This window comes from Piliocolobus tephrosceles, chromosome 10 (genome assembly GCF_002776525.5).
Source record: "Piliocolobus tephrosceles isolate RC106 chromosome 10, ASM277652v3, whole genome shotgun sequence".
Classification (NCBI taxonomy): domain Eukaryota; kingdom Metazoa; phylum Chordata; class Mammalia; order Primates; family Cercopithecidae; genus Piliocolobus; species Piliocolobus tephrosceles.
Window position 1 is genome coordinate 104582864 of NC_045443.1, and position 13852 is coordinate 104596715.

Sequence of the window (13852 nt, forward strand, 5' to 3'; positions counted from 1 at the left end):
TTTATGTCAGGACAAGAAGCATAAACTAAAAACTCTCCAACGGTTTCCCATCACACTTCAAATGAGATTCTGCTCCTTACATGGACCTGTGCCGCCTCTCTCTTCTTGTGCCACTCTCCCAACCACTCGACCCTGCTCTAACTGTACTAGCTGCTATTCTTGAACAAACATTCCTGCATGACCTTGGGTAGGTGACTTACCCTGAGTCTCCTCATCCGTAGAACAGTGAACAATGGTACTTTTAGAATCGCAAAGCACAGAGCTCCCTCTAGGAGGCAAACAGATTTGGATAGTAAGGGTTACTTGCATTTGCTGAAGGAGTGAAGAGTGAGGATACTGCCTGCATTTTTCATAATTTTTCATTATATTTAAGCCATGTACAAATAGTGCACAGATGTTGTCAGTTGTTTGGCTGTGCATTTGTTACAAAGTTCAGACTTCACAGCTGAAAGTGAGTCAGTTCTTTATCTGGATATACTTATCTTGGAACAAGGTTCAGAAATGGAAACTTGAAACACCACCCCTAAAATTAGTACTAACCATCACCCACTTTCCCTTACAGGCAGACCTGGATTTTCAGAATGTTTTCTAAAAAGCTCCATTTATTTCAAATGTATATAAATTAGAAAATTTTGAATTAGAACATTTTATGGAGAGGTTTTCATACATGTCCCCAAATTTGTTGTTAGTACTTACTCCTTTTGGCCTGTCAGGTAGGGGTGACTTCTCTTATGTCAATTCATAAGTAATCCTTCCAGTTCACAAGGTTTGAAGAGAAGTCGGAGCCCAGTTAATAAACCTGGACTCTGCCATTTGGCAGCTGAGTGGCCTCTCTCAGCTTCGGTTTCCTCATGTGTAAAATGAGGAAAGTAATGAATGTGCATGGTGTTTTATGAGAGTTACCATAATGGTCAATTCTAAACAAACTGACCACACAACTAGGCTCCAGCTCTTCTTTTTGGATGAGTAATACTTGGTTCTCAAAGACAGTCATTTATTCTAAATACAAGATGAACTTTTATCCAAAAAAAAAAAAAAAAGGTATAGAAGTTTGCTGATAGTTCACGTAACACTAAGCTACAGAATTTGGACCACAGTAGAGTGATGTTTCAAGGCTAGCAGTGAGAAAGACTGGATTTGCATCCTAAGATGAAATGTGCTGTATGAATAAAAATGTATCCATACCTTGAATTAAGCACTTGTCCATTTCTTAGAAGTGATTCACTTATAAAGTATCACACTGATATGCCATTTAATAGTACATGAGTTTTTGAAATAATGGTTTAAGGTAAAAGTTACCAACTTTATTTATTAAAACATACAATTTATATTTTATAATATGGCAAATGAGTCAGAATTTATCTATTTAGAGATAACTCAAATGCAACCCAGAAGATAAGCAGGTTCTTAAATTACTGTGCCTACAAACTGCCTGAATTTTTGTCTTTGCTAGTTAGTTTCACCCTGCACTGCTAGAAAGAAGCAACATCAGTCAGTATGTCATTCTTCAACATTTAATGGTGCCACAGGGTTAAATAATGGCCTTACTTTTTTGGCCTGAATTTTGCCGAAATTAGCTTCAAACTCTTTTTTTGATCCATTTAGATTTGCTAGATGTCCATCCTTTATTCTGTAGCCTAAGGAATTCAGTTTCCTTATCCTGTACTGTACTATCTGTGGTGTTAATTCAAGAACCATTGGCGTCTCTCTTATTTGAGCTATGGAAATTCCTTCTCTCAATAATCCTTGCATTCTCTCTTCTAAAACTGGAACAGAATAATATAAAAGGGCAGGACATTTCAAAACTAATTGCTTCAGGTCATGATCTGTGCATTTAAAAACACTTTTAGAGAAGGAAATACTATTCTGTATACTTCTTGGGCAAAGTTGAAAAAGAAATCCTTTGAGTTTGGACAGAAGCTGGAGAATTTCAAAGCTTGTGAAACCTTGCTCCTGGAGAAATTCTAGTGTTTCCTTTATAGCTGCGGGAGAATTTAACAAAATAAATGGATTTTGGCTTAACAATTTTAGTAGCCAAACTTTCATGTTGGCCTCAGAGCCACCTACATCTAGATAACTCTCTTGGAGAATTCTTACCATTTGCTTATTCTTCTCAACAGGATTATGAAAAACATTAGATGCAGTAGTCAAAAGTCTGCTAATGACCACATTTTTTAGTTCCAACTCTTGAAAGAACTGAACATTCAGCTTCTGGTTTTCTTGGTCTTTAATAGTAAAGAAAGATTCTGGAAACTGCTCTATTAACTTGATTAACTCTTCCTCATTTTTGCAGACCAACTGCCAGAGTTTTCTCTGGGTGTTAACAGCGGTTGGACTACAGACAATTGCTTCCGGGCAGCGTTCCAAAATACTGGCTACAGCAGTCTCATCGGCACCTAGTTCTTGTAAAATACTCGCAATTTCTTCAACATAGGTTTTATCCTCTAAAAGTACCCATCCTTTTAATCTGCGAATTTTCCTGATGTCAACTGAAAATTTATAGAGCTTTTCCACTGTTCTTGTATTTTCTTTGCTCGACTGTCTATCAGTTATATAGGTGAAGCATGTTAAGAAAGGTCTGTATTTTGGAGGTGATTGCATCTTTTTGAAAGAACACAGCCTGCAGGACTGGGATCTCAGCAGCAGCTTCCACAACATGGCTGCAATCCACTAGTTACTTTCCACCGTCCTGGGACTTAAATGGACTCATTCTATCTGTAAAAAGAAGAAAGGTTTTTAGTATAAAGGTGTTGACTTTCAGAATACATACACTTACAAATTTGAGCTGTTTACAACGTCTGGAAATAAAGTGGATTGAAATTAGACAAGAAAACTACTCATGTGGAATATTTTTTAAAATCCTCTTAAATAAGGATTGCTTGAACCCAGGAGCCGGAGGTTGCAGTGAGCCGAGATTGCGCCATTGCACTCCAGACTGGGCAACAAGAGTGAAACTCTGCAAAAAAAAAAAAAAAAAAAAAAAAAAAAATCCTCCTAAATAATTGAATTGTAATACACTTCTTCACAACTTTGACATCTTACACTTTGTAAATATACTGTTGAGTTACTTCCATTTTACAGAAGAGCAGCAAGACCAAAGAGTTCAAAGGTTGACAGACCTCAAATGTTATTTTCATACAAATTCCCTTTTCCACAACTGTTTTTCTTTTAGGAGGGCTGTATTATGCACACACACACAAACATGGTTTATTAAAAAATGTTTTATATTATTAACTTGATGTTTAGTGGAAGCAGATATTTAAAGGGGGAAGAGGGGAAGGGTCATCTCTAATTTTATACATTAAATATTTTGCTGAATAACTATCACCTAAAATGGGCCAATTATTTTAAATGTGGATTTTTTTTTTTTTTTTTTTTTTAGAATTATGTGAACAAAACTCCCTTTTATAAATGCAGAATTAGACTAAGTTATAATTCCAGCACTTTGGGAGGCTAAGGTGGGCGGATCACCTGAGGTCAGGAGTTTGAGACCAGCTTGGCCAACGTGGTGAAACCCCATCTCTACTAAAAATACAAAAATTAGCAGGGTGTGGTGGCGGGCACCAGTAATCCCTAGCTGGGTAAAATGAAAAAATGCCACATGGCTGTTCCCATGGTGCCATAGAAAACCAGGTCAGCTGTGGAAAAATGACTGTACTTTCAGAACAGTGTAATAAGCTATCCACTTGACATCTTTAGGTATCTTGAGATGGCTATACTGTGTCTGATACATTAACAGTCTTTGCCTCTGTAGGGGCAGCAAAACACCTCCATCTTCTTAGGGTCGTGACAGGACCTGAGAATTAGACATAAGATACATTAACAGGAGAAAAACATAAACTTTATTTTTTTAACTTTATTTATTTTGAGACAGTCTCTCTCTGTTGCCCAGCTGGAATGCAGTGGCGCGATCTCGGCTCACTGCAACCTCCACCTCCTGGGTTCAAGTGATTCTCCTGCCTCAGCCTCCCGAGTAGCTAGGACTACAAGTGTGCACCATCACGCCCCACTAATTTTTGTATTTTTAGTAGAGATGGGGTTTCACCATGTTGGCCAGGACGGTCTCGGTCTCTTGACCTCATGATCTGCCCGTCTCGGCCTCCCAAAATGCTGGGATTACAGGCGTGGGCCCCCGCCCCCGGCCATAAACTTTATTTAATACAAGTTTACGTGGCATGGGAGCCCTCATAAGGAATCAGAGACCCAAAGAAGCAGTTAGAGTCAGTTATTTATGTACTGAGTTGCACAAAAAATAGAAAGCTGTGAAGAAGCAACTGAATTACATGGGGAGGTCTAAAAGATAAGTTATTTTAATAAGGACGGTGCAGAAATGTTTTGGTATCAATTTCTCATCCTTGAGGTTAAGGATGTTACTCCTTTTGGTGTAGGGAGGGTGTCTCTCACATGGGAATTTTATCTGTTTTTAAGAAACAGGTCAGATCTTACACATGATATTTTTCAGGTGCCTTTAATTCAAAATGGTCAGTATGTTAAGAGTGGTATAATGAGCATAATGAACTCCTTCACCGCTATTTCTTTTGTCTCTGGTAATGAAAATATATCTGGTTTGTTTAAGTACCTGAGAGTGTTGTAAGTGTCTCAGCCTTGCCACAAAAGTGTACAGTGCGGGTCAATTTAGCCTGTTGGCAGCCTTCTCTCACTCTTTATAGGTCTGGAAGAAAAGCAGAAAGCAGCCCCAATCCCTGACTCTAATTTAAACGCCCTTGCCATATATGCTGGGGACTCTTCACTTTCAGCCCTGTCTTAACTAATCCAAATAAATAATTATTCTGTTAGGAAAATTAGGTAATACCCTTTCCATTTTGGTTTCCCATTGTGGTTTAGCTCACTGTGAGCGCCTATGGAGACTAAAATAATTGAAGGCGTAGCTTGTTTTACTCTTAGTGGTTCAACCAGAATTTTCTTCAGATAATAGTCCTAATACTGTCAGCCAAGATGAAAATATTATTTTAAAAACTTTGTAAGAAGGCCATCAACTTTGACAGGAAGGAGGAGGCACATGATGGAGCACAGGCAGATCGGGGCTGGGATCCCACTCCCCACTCCCTGTTGTGTGACCCCACAAGCTCAGGCTGCACCTCTGTACCACGGGGGAGGAGCATGGGCTGCTGCCAACCACCCACACCCAATCCTGGCTCTAGCTTATGGGGCAGCCTTGTGTAAGCTAGCCTCAGATAAAACAAGACAGCTGTAATTAGAACAGCGCCTCACACTAACTATTCAATGAGTATTACTAGCAGCAATCTGTGAAATGGAGAGAACAGAATCTAAGCCTTACAGGAAAACTGTAAGGGTTAAAATGCATGTCAAGTACTTTGCACAATGCCTGGTACAGAGTAAAATTTCTGGAGCTAAAAGCCTTGTAGTAGTATGACTTTAAATTGTATTTTAGACAGATTATTTACAAAGAGAACTGAAAACCAAAAAATGTATTTATTTATTTATTTTAGAGACAGGGTCTCACTCTGTCACCCAGGCTGGAGTACAGTGGTGTGATCTCGGCTCACTGCACAACCTCTGCTTCCCGGGCTCAGGTGATTCTCCAGCCTCAGCCTCCTGAGTAGATGGGGCTACAGCCATGAGCCACCACGCCTGGCTAATTTTTGTACTTTTTGTAGAGACAGGGTTTTGCCATGTTGCCCAGGCTGGTCTGGAACTCCTGGGCTCAAGCGGTCCACCCACCTCAGCCTCCCAAAATGATGGGATTACAGGTGTGAGCCACCGCGCCCGGCCTAAAGAATGGATTTTAAATGCCTCTGTTTCCCAAAATAACTGCTTATAAAAGCAATGCACATTCAATGTGGAAAAGTTGCCAACTTCTGAAAAGTATAAGGAAATGGAAAAAGTCTTTCACAATCCCCACGACCCGAAGACAACTGTACATATTTTGGCATACATGATGATATGTGACCTGAACACATCACAGTTCAGCCTGGAGGAAGCAGGAAATGCAGACAGCTGCTGTTCCTCTGCAGGAGGCTCTGTCAATGAGTGCACTTTGCCATGGTCAATGTCGTTCTAATGTTTAAAGATCTGTCATTCTGTATAATGTAACCCCCAACCAAGCCAACTGCAGATCTAGTGCTTAGCCAGAGAACAGGATCTGTTCCAACCCTGAGGAACTCCTGGCTGTGCTGGACTTGCTGAAAGATAGTGTATTACTGGTCTCCTGTGTGGTACCTTCCCTACACACGGGACTTAGGTTCTGAATTCAGCCTATAAAGTGAAAATTACAAAGACTCGGAATTTTTCTTGAAAATCTCTTACGCAGACACCACACAGATGAAATAGTTGGCTATGAATTATGATGTGTTCAGGTGAGTCATCTTTACCAGTAAATCTGTCTTGCTTCGTCTCTGATAAGCAAACACAACTGACTATGAAAGTGAAAAGTATGAATGTTGTGACTCCTATGTAATGAACACATAATACATACATATGTATCTATTTTTCTGCTTCTATTTTATTCATAGTAAGTATCTAACTGTGGTATCAAAAATGCTCTGTAAACATTTAAGATGAGTGCTTGGTATATGGGATGGATATATTATTATTTTGTAATTCATTCCTTATATTGAGCATTTAGGCTATTTATAATTTTTGCTATATGCTGAATAAATGTCCACATTTCATATGCTTTTCCTTTAGGATGAATTCCCAGAAGTAGATTTCCTGACTGAAGAGGAGATATGTGAACACTGGGAAAGCAAAGTTGCTAAATTTCCTGTCGGAAAAACTATCTCAGTTGACATTCTCACAAGCAGTATGAGTGATTCTCTCATCAGTTTTTATTTTGATATGTGAAAAATGATATAACGCTAATTCAACTTCTTTTTATTATTCATGAGGGTGATGTTTTCATAATCAAACTATTTTCTTCACCTTTATTTCCTTTTGTGAATCAACCATTCCTAACTTGTACAACTGCAATCGTTCTGCTTTTTAAAAATTGACTTGTATAAACTCTATGAATTAAGAAATACAATCTCATTTTTGAAAATACAGTATTTTCTTCAGCTCATTTTCAGTTGTTGATGGTATATTTTAGCATACCAAAGTAGCCCCTTTTTAAATTGTGGTAAGATATAAATAACAAAAAAAGTTACCATTTAAACCATTTTCAAGTGTACCATTCAGTGGCTTAAAGTACATTCACAATGTTGTGACCACTATCGCAAACACCAACTCTGTCTCTGTGCCCATTAAACAATAACTCTCCATACCCTCCTTCCCTCCAGACACCAGTTACCTCCATTTTACTTTCTGTCTCTATGAATTTGTCTATTCTAGGTGCTTCTTATATGTAGGGTCATATAATAATTGTCTTTTGTGTCTAGCTTATTTCATTTAGCATAATATTATTAAAGTTCATATTACAGCATCTGTTAGAACAAAGCAGGTAATTTCACGTGGTCAAAGGAAGGTCAGGGAAGTTTTCCTTGATGATCCTTACTGCTTTTAAGTACCAGATGATCAGCAAAAGTTCATCCATATTTCCTCCCATATTTTTGTTTGAATTTTAAAACTTAGCTCCTTAAGTTCATTTGAAATTTCTGGGTGTGAGCTAAGAATGTAAATAGATTTTATCAATAGTTAACTTCTCTCCAAGTACCATTTTCTGAACAATGCTTTCCTTCCCCATGACTTATGATGCCTCCTTTATCATATGTTAAATGTAGCTTTTGTCTCTAATTAGCCTCCATCCTCATACCCCTTCTTTACAGTTCCCCAGTGGGGTCAAGAGGTTTATTTCTGGTCTTTGCTGCATACTTGTCTCCCCCTGCCAGACCATCCTCAAACAAGCTCTGGTTGACTCACTCTTCCACCCTTCCCACCAACTATCTCAAATCTTCTCAACTCAGACCTCTAGCTTCCCGCCTACCTCCATACCCACCTTCACTCACAACCAGTGCCCTGGCCTCCTATCTGTACAAAGAAAGAGCAGCTCCTCTCAGCAGACATAAACCTATCACTAGTTCCCCTTCCCTACAATCACAGCTTTCATTATCCAGGGTCATTCCTGCTCCCATGCTGAGCCCAGCCTCTCTGGCCTGAGAATTTTCAAGTCTTTCTTTCTCAAGTGTTTGCTCCTTCAGGTGTATCCGCCTCTGATGCTCCAGCCATCACTCCACTGCTCTTCCTCTCCTTGCCCAAGCCCTATCTCTCTCTTCCCCTCAGCTAATTCTTGCAGATCCTTCTTTCTCTCCATTTCCTCTTCTACTTATATAGCTTGCAATAAAGATAACTTCCATGTGGTTACAGCCAATGAGTAGTTTTCATTCTTATCTCTTTTTTTTGTAGAGATGGGGTTTCACCATGTTTCCAGGCTGCTCTTGAACTCCTGAACTCAAGCGATCTGCCCACCTTGGCATCCCAAAGTGTTGAGATTACAGGCATGATATGGTTTGGCTGTGTCCCCACCCAAATCTCATCTTGAATTGTAGCTCCCATAATTCCCTTGTGTTGTGGGAGGAACCCAGTGGGAGATAAACCATGGGGGTGGTTTCCCCCACACTGTTCTCATGGTAGTGAGTAAACCTCATGAGATCTGATGGTTTGATAAGGGGAAACCCCTTTCACTGGGCTCTCATTCTCTTCTCTTGTCTGTCACGATATGAGATTTGCCTTTCACCTTCTGCCATGATTGTGAGGTCTCCCCAACCATGTGGCACTGTAAGTCCATTAAACCTCTTGCTTTTGTAAATTGCCCAGTCTTGGGTATGTCTTTATCAGCAGCGTGAAAAAGGACTAAAACAAGCCATGAGCCACCACACCCAACCTTCCTTATCTCTTTTGACTTCTGCAGCTTTTAGCAGAGCTGACCACTTTTTCCTTGAAATATTCTCTCATTTGACTTCCTGGACACCTCACTTTTTTGATTCTTCTCCCTTTCTATACTTCTGGCCATCCTCTACCTGTCTCCCGTGCAAGCTCACCTTCAAGGCTTGGTTCTAGACCTCTCTTTTTCTTACCTTACAGTCTCTCCCCACAGATCTTGTCCTCATCCAGATATTCAGTTGATCCACTTGGGATTCTTTCCAACTTCTTCTCAACATGTGATCTTGTCAGCTCCCTGCAATAAACTTTCCAATAGCATTTTAGGATAAAGACAAAATAAAATAAAACATAGAAATGCCTTACCAGGCTACAAGGCCTCTTTGGGCTCTGCTACCACCCTAATTCCCATTTCCCTCTCCTGCACCAGCTGCATTTGCTTCCTGTCAGTCCCTGGTGCTCTACTGGTTTCTACCATGTGGTCTTTGAAGACTGTGGGTCAGATTCCATGCCCAAAATGCTCCAACTCTTAGGCCTAAGTGTCACTTTCTCAAGGAAACTTTTCTAACCTTCATGAATACATGAAGCCTCTTGTCCTCATTATAGGATTTCATGGCACCATGGACTTCTTCTACACTTGTGCACAAGTGGTACAACAGCTACAGCTGTTTGTGTATTGTTTCTGTCTCAACACTCCACATGGACAGAGACTGGTCACCACAGTGTTCCAATGAACTACTTCCCTACCCTTCACCCAGCTGCCTTCACTGCCTCTAGGAGGCATTCCTGGGCAGGTGGCCTTCTGTGTGCTCTTCCACAGCACCCTGCTCCAGACTCTACTGCAGCACTTATCATGCTCTTATAAGTTCTTTATTCTTCCAACCAGTAGGAATTGTGTTGCTGTTTGTTTGAAGTTCAAGCTGTGTATCAGGCATACTAGGCACAGGTCTGCTAAACCAACACTTCATCCCTCCATTTGGATCACAGATCAACTTAGAACCTGAGAGTCACAGACTCTCTTTCCAGAAGAAAAGACCCACACTCACAACATTTCACAAATGATTTTAGCAGGATTCATGGACACCCTGCAGTCCGGCCATGAACAACTTGCACTAGATTTACAAGCGTTGGGAAGGCAGGAACTGAACGGTGTTCTGCTTTATTCCCTGCACCCAGCAAAGAACTTGTTCCACACAGAGACAAAATCAGTATTTGTCAGGTGAAACAAGTGAACAAATGGATGCAGTAAATTAATGCAGTGGGTAAAACTGGGTTACCAGAGACAGACTGCCTGATTCCTGGACAACAGTTGTGCTAAGACTTGAGGAAGTTACTTCACCTCTCTGAGCCTCAGTTTGGCATCAGGAAAATGGTGACACTATCTCCTGGGTGACTGCAAAGATCAAACGAGTTAATACCACAAATCACTTAAAATATGCAGAAAACTCTTCACATATACTAAATCATTAAATCATCACAACAACCCATTTTAAAATGAGGAAATAGACGCAAGTAAAGGAACTTGCCCAAGGTTGCTTAGCTAAAAAAAAAAAAAAAAAAAAAAAAGCAGAATTTGGATTCAAACCCCACAGTTTGGCTCCAGAGTCCTGCTCTTATCCCTGTGCCCCCACATAAAGTAATGCTTTTGGTAAATGTTTGTTAAATCACAATGTGGGCTGTTCTAGGATGCTTGTTTCTTAAGCATTTTTGAGGAGTGAAATTCACTTCCGTAATACACACAGTTATGGTTAGTATGATCTTCTCTACACCACCACTGGTTTCGGTAGAGTTCTTCTTTCATAACACGTATGCCCTGCTGCCAGTTTCAAACTGACCAACGTTTATAAGCAAGGAAAAACGAGGGTCCTCGGAAGATCATCTCCGGGACCGATCAAAAGGCCGCACATTCACTGTAGGGCCTCCGCTTTTCCAGAGAAACCTGGCAGGCTGAGCTGAGCGTCTGGTGATGCGTGGGGTTTTGCGGACCGTGACCTCCGCCACGGCGCTGCAGGTGAGGAAGGGAGCAGAGGAAGAGGGCGACTCACCCGTTGGCGTCAGCTCCAAGCAAGGCACAGGGAGTCCCGGGGGCCAGGCCCCGTCTTTTCCTCTCTCTCCGGTCAGCCTCCCCACGGTCTGCCGTCCCGCTGAGGCCTGGAGCCTGGGTCTCGGTCCTCGGTCCCAAGAAGCTCCCGACAGTCCTCCGCAGCTTCAACCAGGCCACCAGCCCCTTCTCCCATGGCCAATCAGGTCTCGGGAGATGACAACCCCCCCCCCCGCCGACACGCCCCCACGTCCCAGCGCAGCCAGTCAGAGCGCAGGACACAACGACGCGTCCCTCCCCGCACCACAAGGGCGAGTGGGAGTGGGAATCGGCTTTCCAGGGAGCGGAGCCTGTGCCGGCGGCGGCATCTGGCATTTTCACACCCTTTCCTTAGCATTTTAGGAAGCGGAGTTCCAGTAGCTTTGACGCTTAGAAAATGGAAGAAAAAAAGAAGTAACAGAAATCGCTATATCTTTAAGATAGAACCAATCACAGTTCCCAAAATAATTCAATTAGGTAAAGAACCAACTTACAAAAGAAATGTTTAAAAAAAACCCAAATTCTTTGAAACACATCCAAACTCTTCCCCGCCCCCACCCTACCCCAGCAGTTAGCGACTGATTCGTCTTTAAAAGCCATTCTCCGTTCTCCCCCTCCTTGCCACCTTCACCTAAATACTCGCCTTTTCTGATAAACTGCCAAGTGGTTTCCATTCTAATTATTACCAGTGATGCCCGATCTCATACACTAAACACGTTAATTTCTCCTTAAAGCCAGGCTCAATGTCTCTCTCATTTATTTTCACATTTCTCCATCCAAAAAACAAGTATTTATGGCAGGCCTGTTAAGCGCAAAGCATATTGAAACAGCAATGAGAAGACAGAGGGGGAATAAAACACATTCCTTGTCCTTATGGAGCTTATATTCTAGTGGAGGGCAGAGATATCAACAACTAATAATGTGACTAATCACACCTAGAGTTAAGTGTTATCGAGGACAGGGTGCCCTGACCTGGGCCTGGTGGTTCTGTTTGTGTGGAGTTGGAGTCAGAAAAACTGGTTTTCCCAGCTGGAGGTCCCTGCTGTCAGGTGTTCATAGCACACTGCACAGTTCTGCCGTAATCGGTGGCACTGGCACTTAGACTGCCCTCACACCCTGTGGAGTAAATTCCTTGAGGCTACTGATTATTTTTCTGTGAATAATGCTCGGCACACAGTAGGAACTCAGGAAATGTTAACTAAAATCTTTGAGTCTAGTCTCAGTATGCAGTTTAGGCGCAACAGGCTTTACTGAGAGGTGCGCTCACATACATTTTTAATTCCACAGAGTAGCACCAAGAATCCTGGCTCCTCAAGATCACCTCTGATCTCTAGGATATTCTAGAACGATCTGAGCAACTCAAGTATACAGCTGGGGGGTGTTTGTCCAGCAACCCCTGAGTTATCTGAATATAAAAACTCTATTATGCATAGATTTATTGCATACTTTTTCCTGAAATAAAACGATTTGGGGTCCAGACTAACCAAAGTGAGTCATTTGTACTTAGGAAAAGGAAATTAGGATACAGAAAAGGAAGTTAAAGAATGTAAACTCAGGACTTAGAACTGCAAGCTGCCATCACTGGTCAGGACGGAGGGAGCAGAAATGTGCACCAGGGTGCCGGAAGCTTGTATTAGGGCTCCACGTAATTGTGTGAGGAATTACAATACATATGACCCCGTCCATTGTAATCAAAACTTGAAACTGACAAATCAGCTATTCCAACTGTATTAAATAAATGCTACTCAAAGTTTTTTCCAGCCCAAATATTTAAACAGTGCATTTCTAGGGCCATATAATCAGGAAAAAAACCTTGAATGAAGAAAAGGGGAAAATAACATAATTATGCGTATTATGTACAAGAAAATTACAAACACATTTGAATTGTGAGAAGATCCTGAAATTTCTAGCTTGTAAGGGATGCATTAAAAATACTGATAGTCTTTTATATCTCAAATTTACTAATTTATTTTAAGCAAATATGAAAACCGTAAGGACTTTGCACAGGTTCATTCAAAATCCTAGTTCTCTCAATATAATTTTTCCAAGTTGTCAGTACAGTTTTTGGCAATAAGAATAGAAGCATTTGCCGAATGAGTAAAATGTCTTAAATCCCTCAACCACAAGTAGGATTTCTAGTTAGGGGGAGAATACTGTATTCGAACAGTGTATCCGCTCAAGTAGAGCACGATGATTGATGCCTTTTCTTTCCCTTTTAGTGATTCTTTTTGACCACTATTTACACCAAACTGAAAAAGCTTTCCAAAAAACTCCCTAATTAAAAAAAAAAAAAAAAGTCCTCTTACATTATTTATAAATAGCATACCAGTGCTTATGCTGAAAGTCTTTTACTGAAAGGTTTATTTATTCACATTAAAACTGAATCTTTGGCCGGGCACGGTGGCTCATGCCTGTAATCCCAGCACTTTGGGAGGCCGACGCTGGCAGATCACAAGGTCAGGCGATTGAGACCATCCTGGCTAACATGGTGACACCCCATCTCTACTAAAAAATACAAAAAATTAGCCACGTGTGATGACACGTGCCTGTAGTGCCAGCTACTTGGGAGGCTGAGGCAGGAGAATCACTTGAATCCAGGAGGCAGAGGCTGCAGTGAGCCAAGATTGCGACACTGCACTCCAGCCTGGGCGACAGAGTGAGACTCTGTCTCAAAACCACAACAACAAAACTGAATCTTTGACCTCTTGTATGATGATGGTAAATCTCAGGCCTAAGAATTTCTCAACTCTGCACTGTACAACCAGGTCCAAAGAGTAGGATGTGAGGTAGTTACCATAAAAAAACAATTAAAATATTACTTCACTTTAACAGTGGTGAAAAAAGAATGATAAAGCACAGGATTTTTTCATCTTCTTTTTCTCAGTAATGGATTTCCCACCACCACCCCACCCCGAGACAAGGTCTAACCCTGTCATCCAGGTTGGAGTGCAGTGGGTGCAATCATAGTTCACTGCA

General features: G+C 41.2%; 2 protein-coding genes across 3 annotated transcripts in view; both read right to left on the reverse strand.

Moving 5' to 3' along the window:
- Positions 1 to 1234: 1234 nt before the first annotated feature.
- On the reverse strand, positions 1235 to 11053 carry MTERF2 (mitochondrial transcription termination factor 2). Of its 2 annotated transcripts, none has more exons than XM_023195288.3 (3): positions 10842 to 11053; positions 8994 to 9094; positions 1235 to 2715 (listed from the first exon to the last, which is right to left on the reverse strand). In XM_023195288.3, exon 3 carries the CDS (start codon positions 2656 to 2658, stop codon positions 1501 to 1503), a length of 1158 nt encoding a protein of 385 aa, XP_023051056.1. In that variant the 5' UTR covers positions 2659 to 2715; positions 8994 to 9094; positions 10842 to 11053; the 3' UTR covers positions 1235 to 1500. The 2 variants fall into 2 exon arrangements, with proteins under 2 accessions (XP_023051056.1, XP_023051016.1); XM_023195248.3 differs by having other exon boundaries at positions 1496 to 2715; positions 8994 to 9104.
- Positions 11054 to 11458: 405 nt separating this feature from the next.
- CRY1 (cryptochrome circadian regulator 1) overlaps positions 11459 to 13852 on the reverse strand; it is a 109413-nt gene continuing 107019 nt past the window's right edge. The window contains exon 13 of the mRNA XM_023195632.1: positions 11459 to 11678. The gene's annotated coding sequence lies outside the window, so the exon portion shown is untranslated. The remainder of the gene's footprint in view (positions 11679 to 13852) is intronic.

Bases quoted from the DNA above. Each gene is read 5' to 3' on its own strand.
- MTERF2 (XM_023195288.3), bottom strand. From the start codon at position 2,658: ATGTTGTGGAAGCTGCTGCTGAGATCCCAGTCCTGCAGGCTGTGTTCT.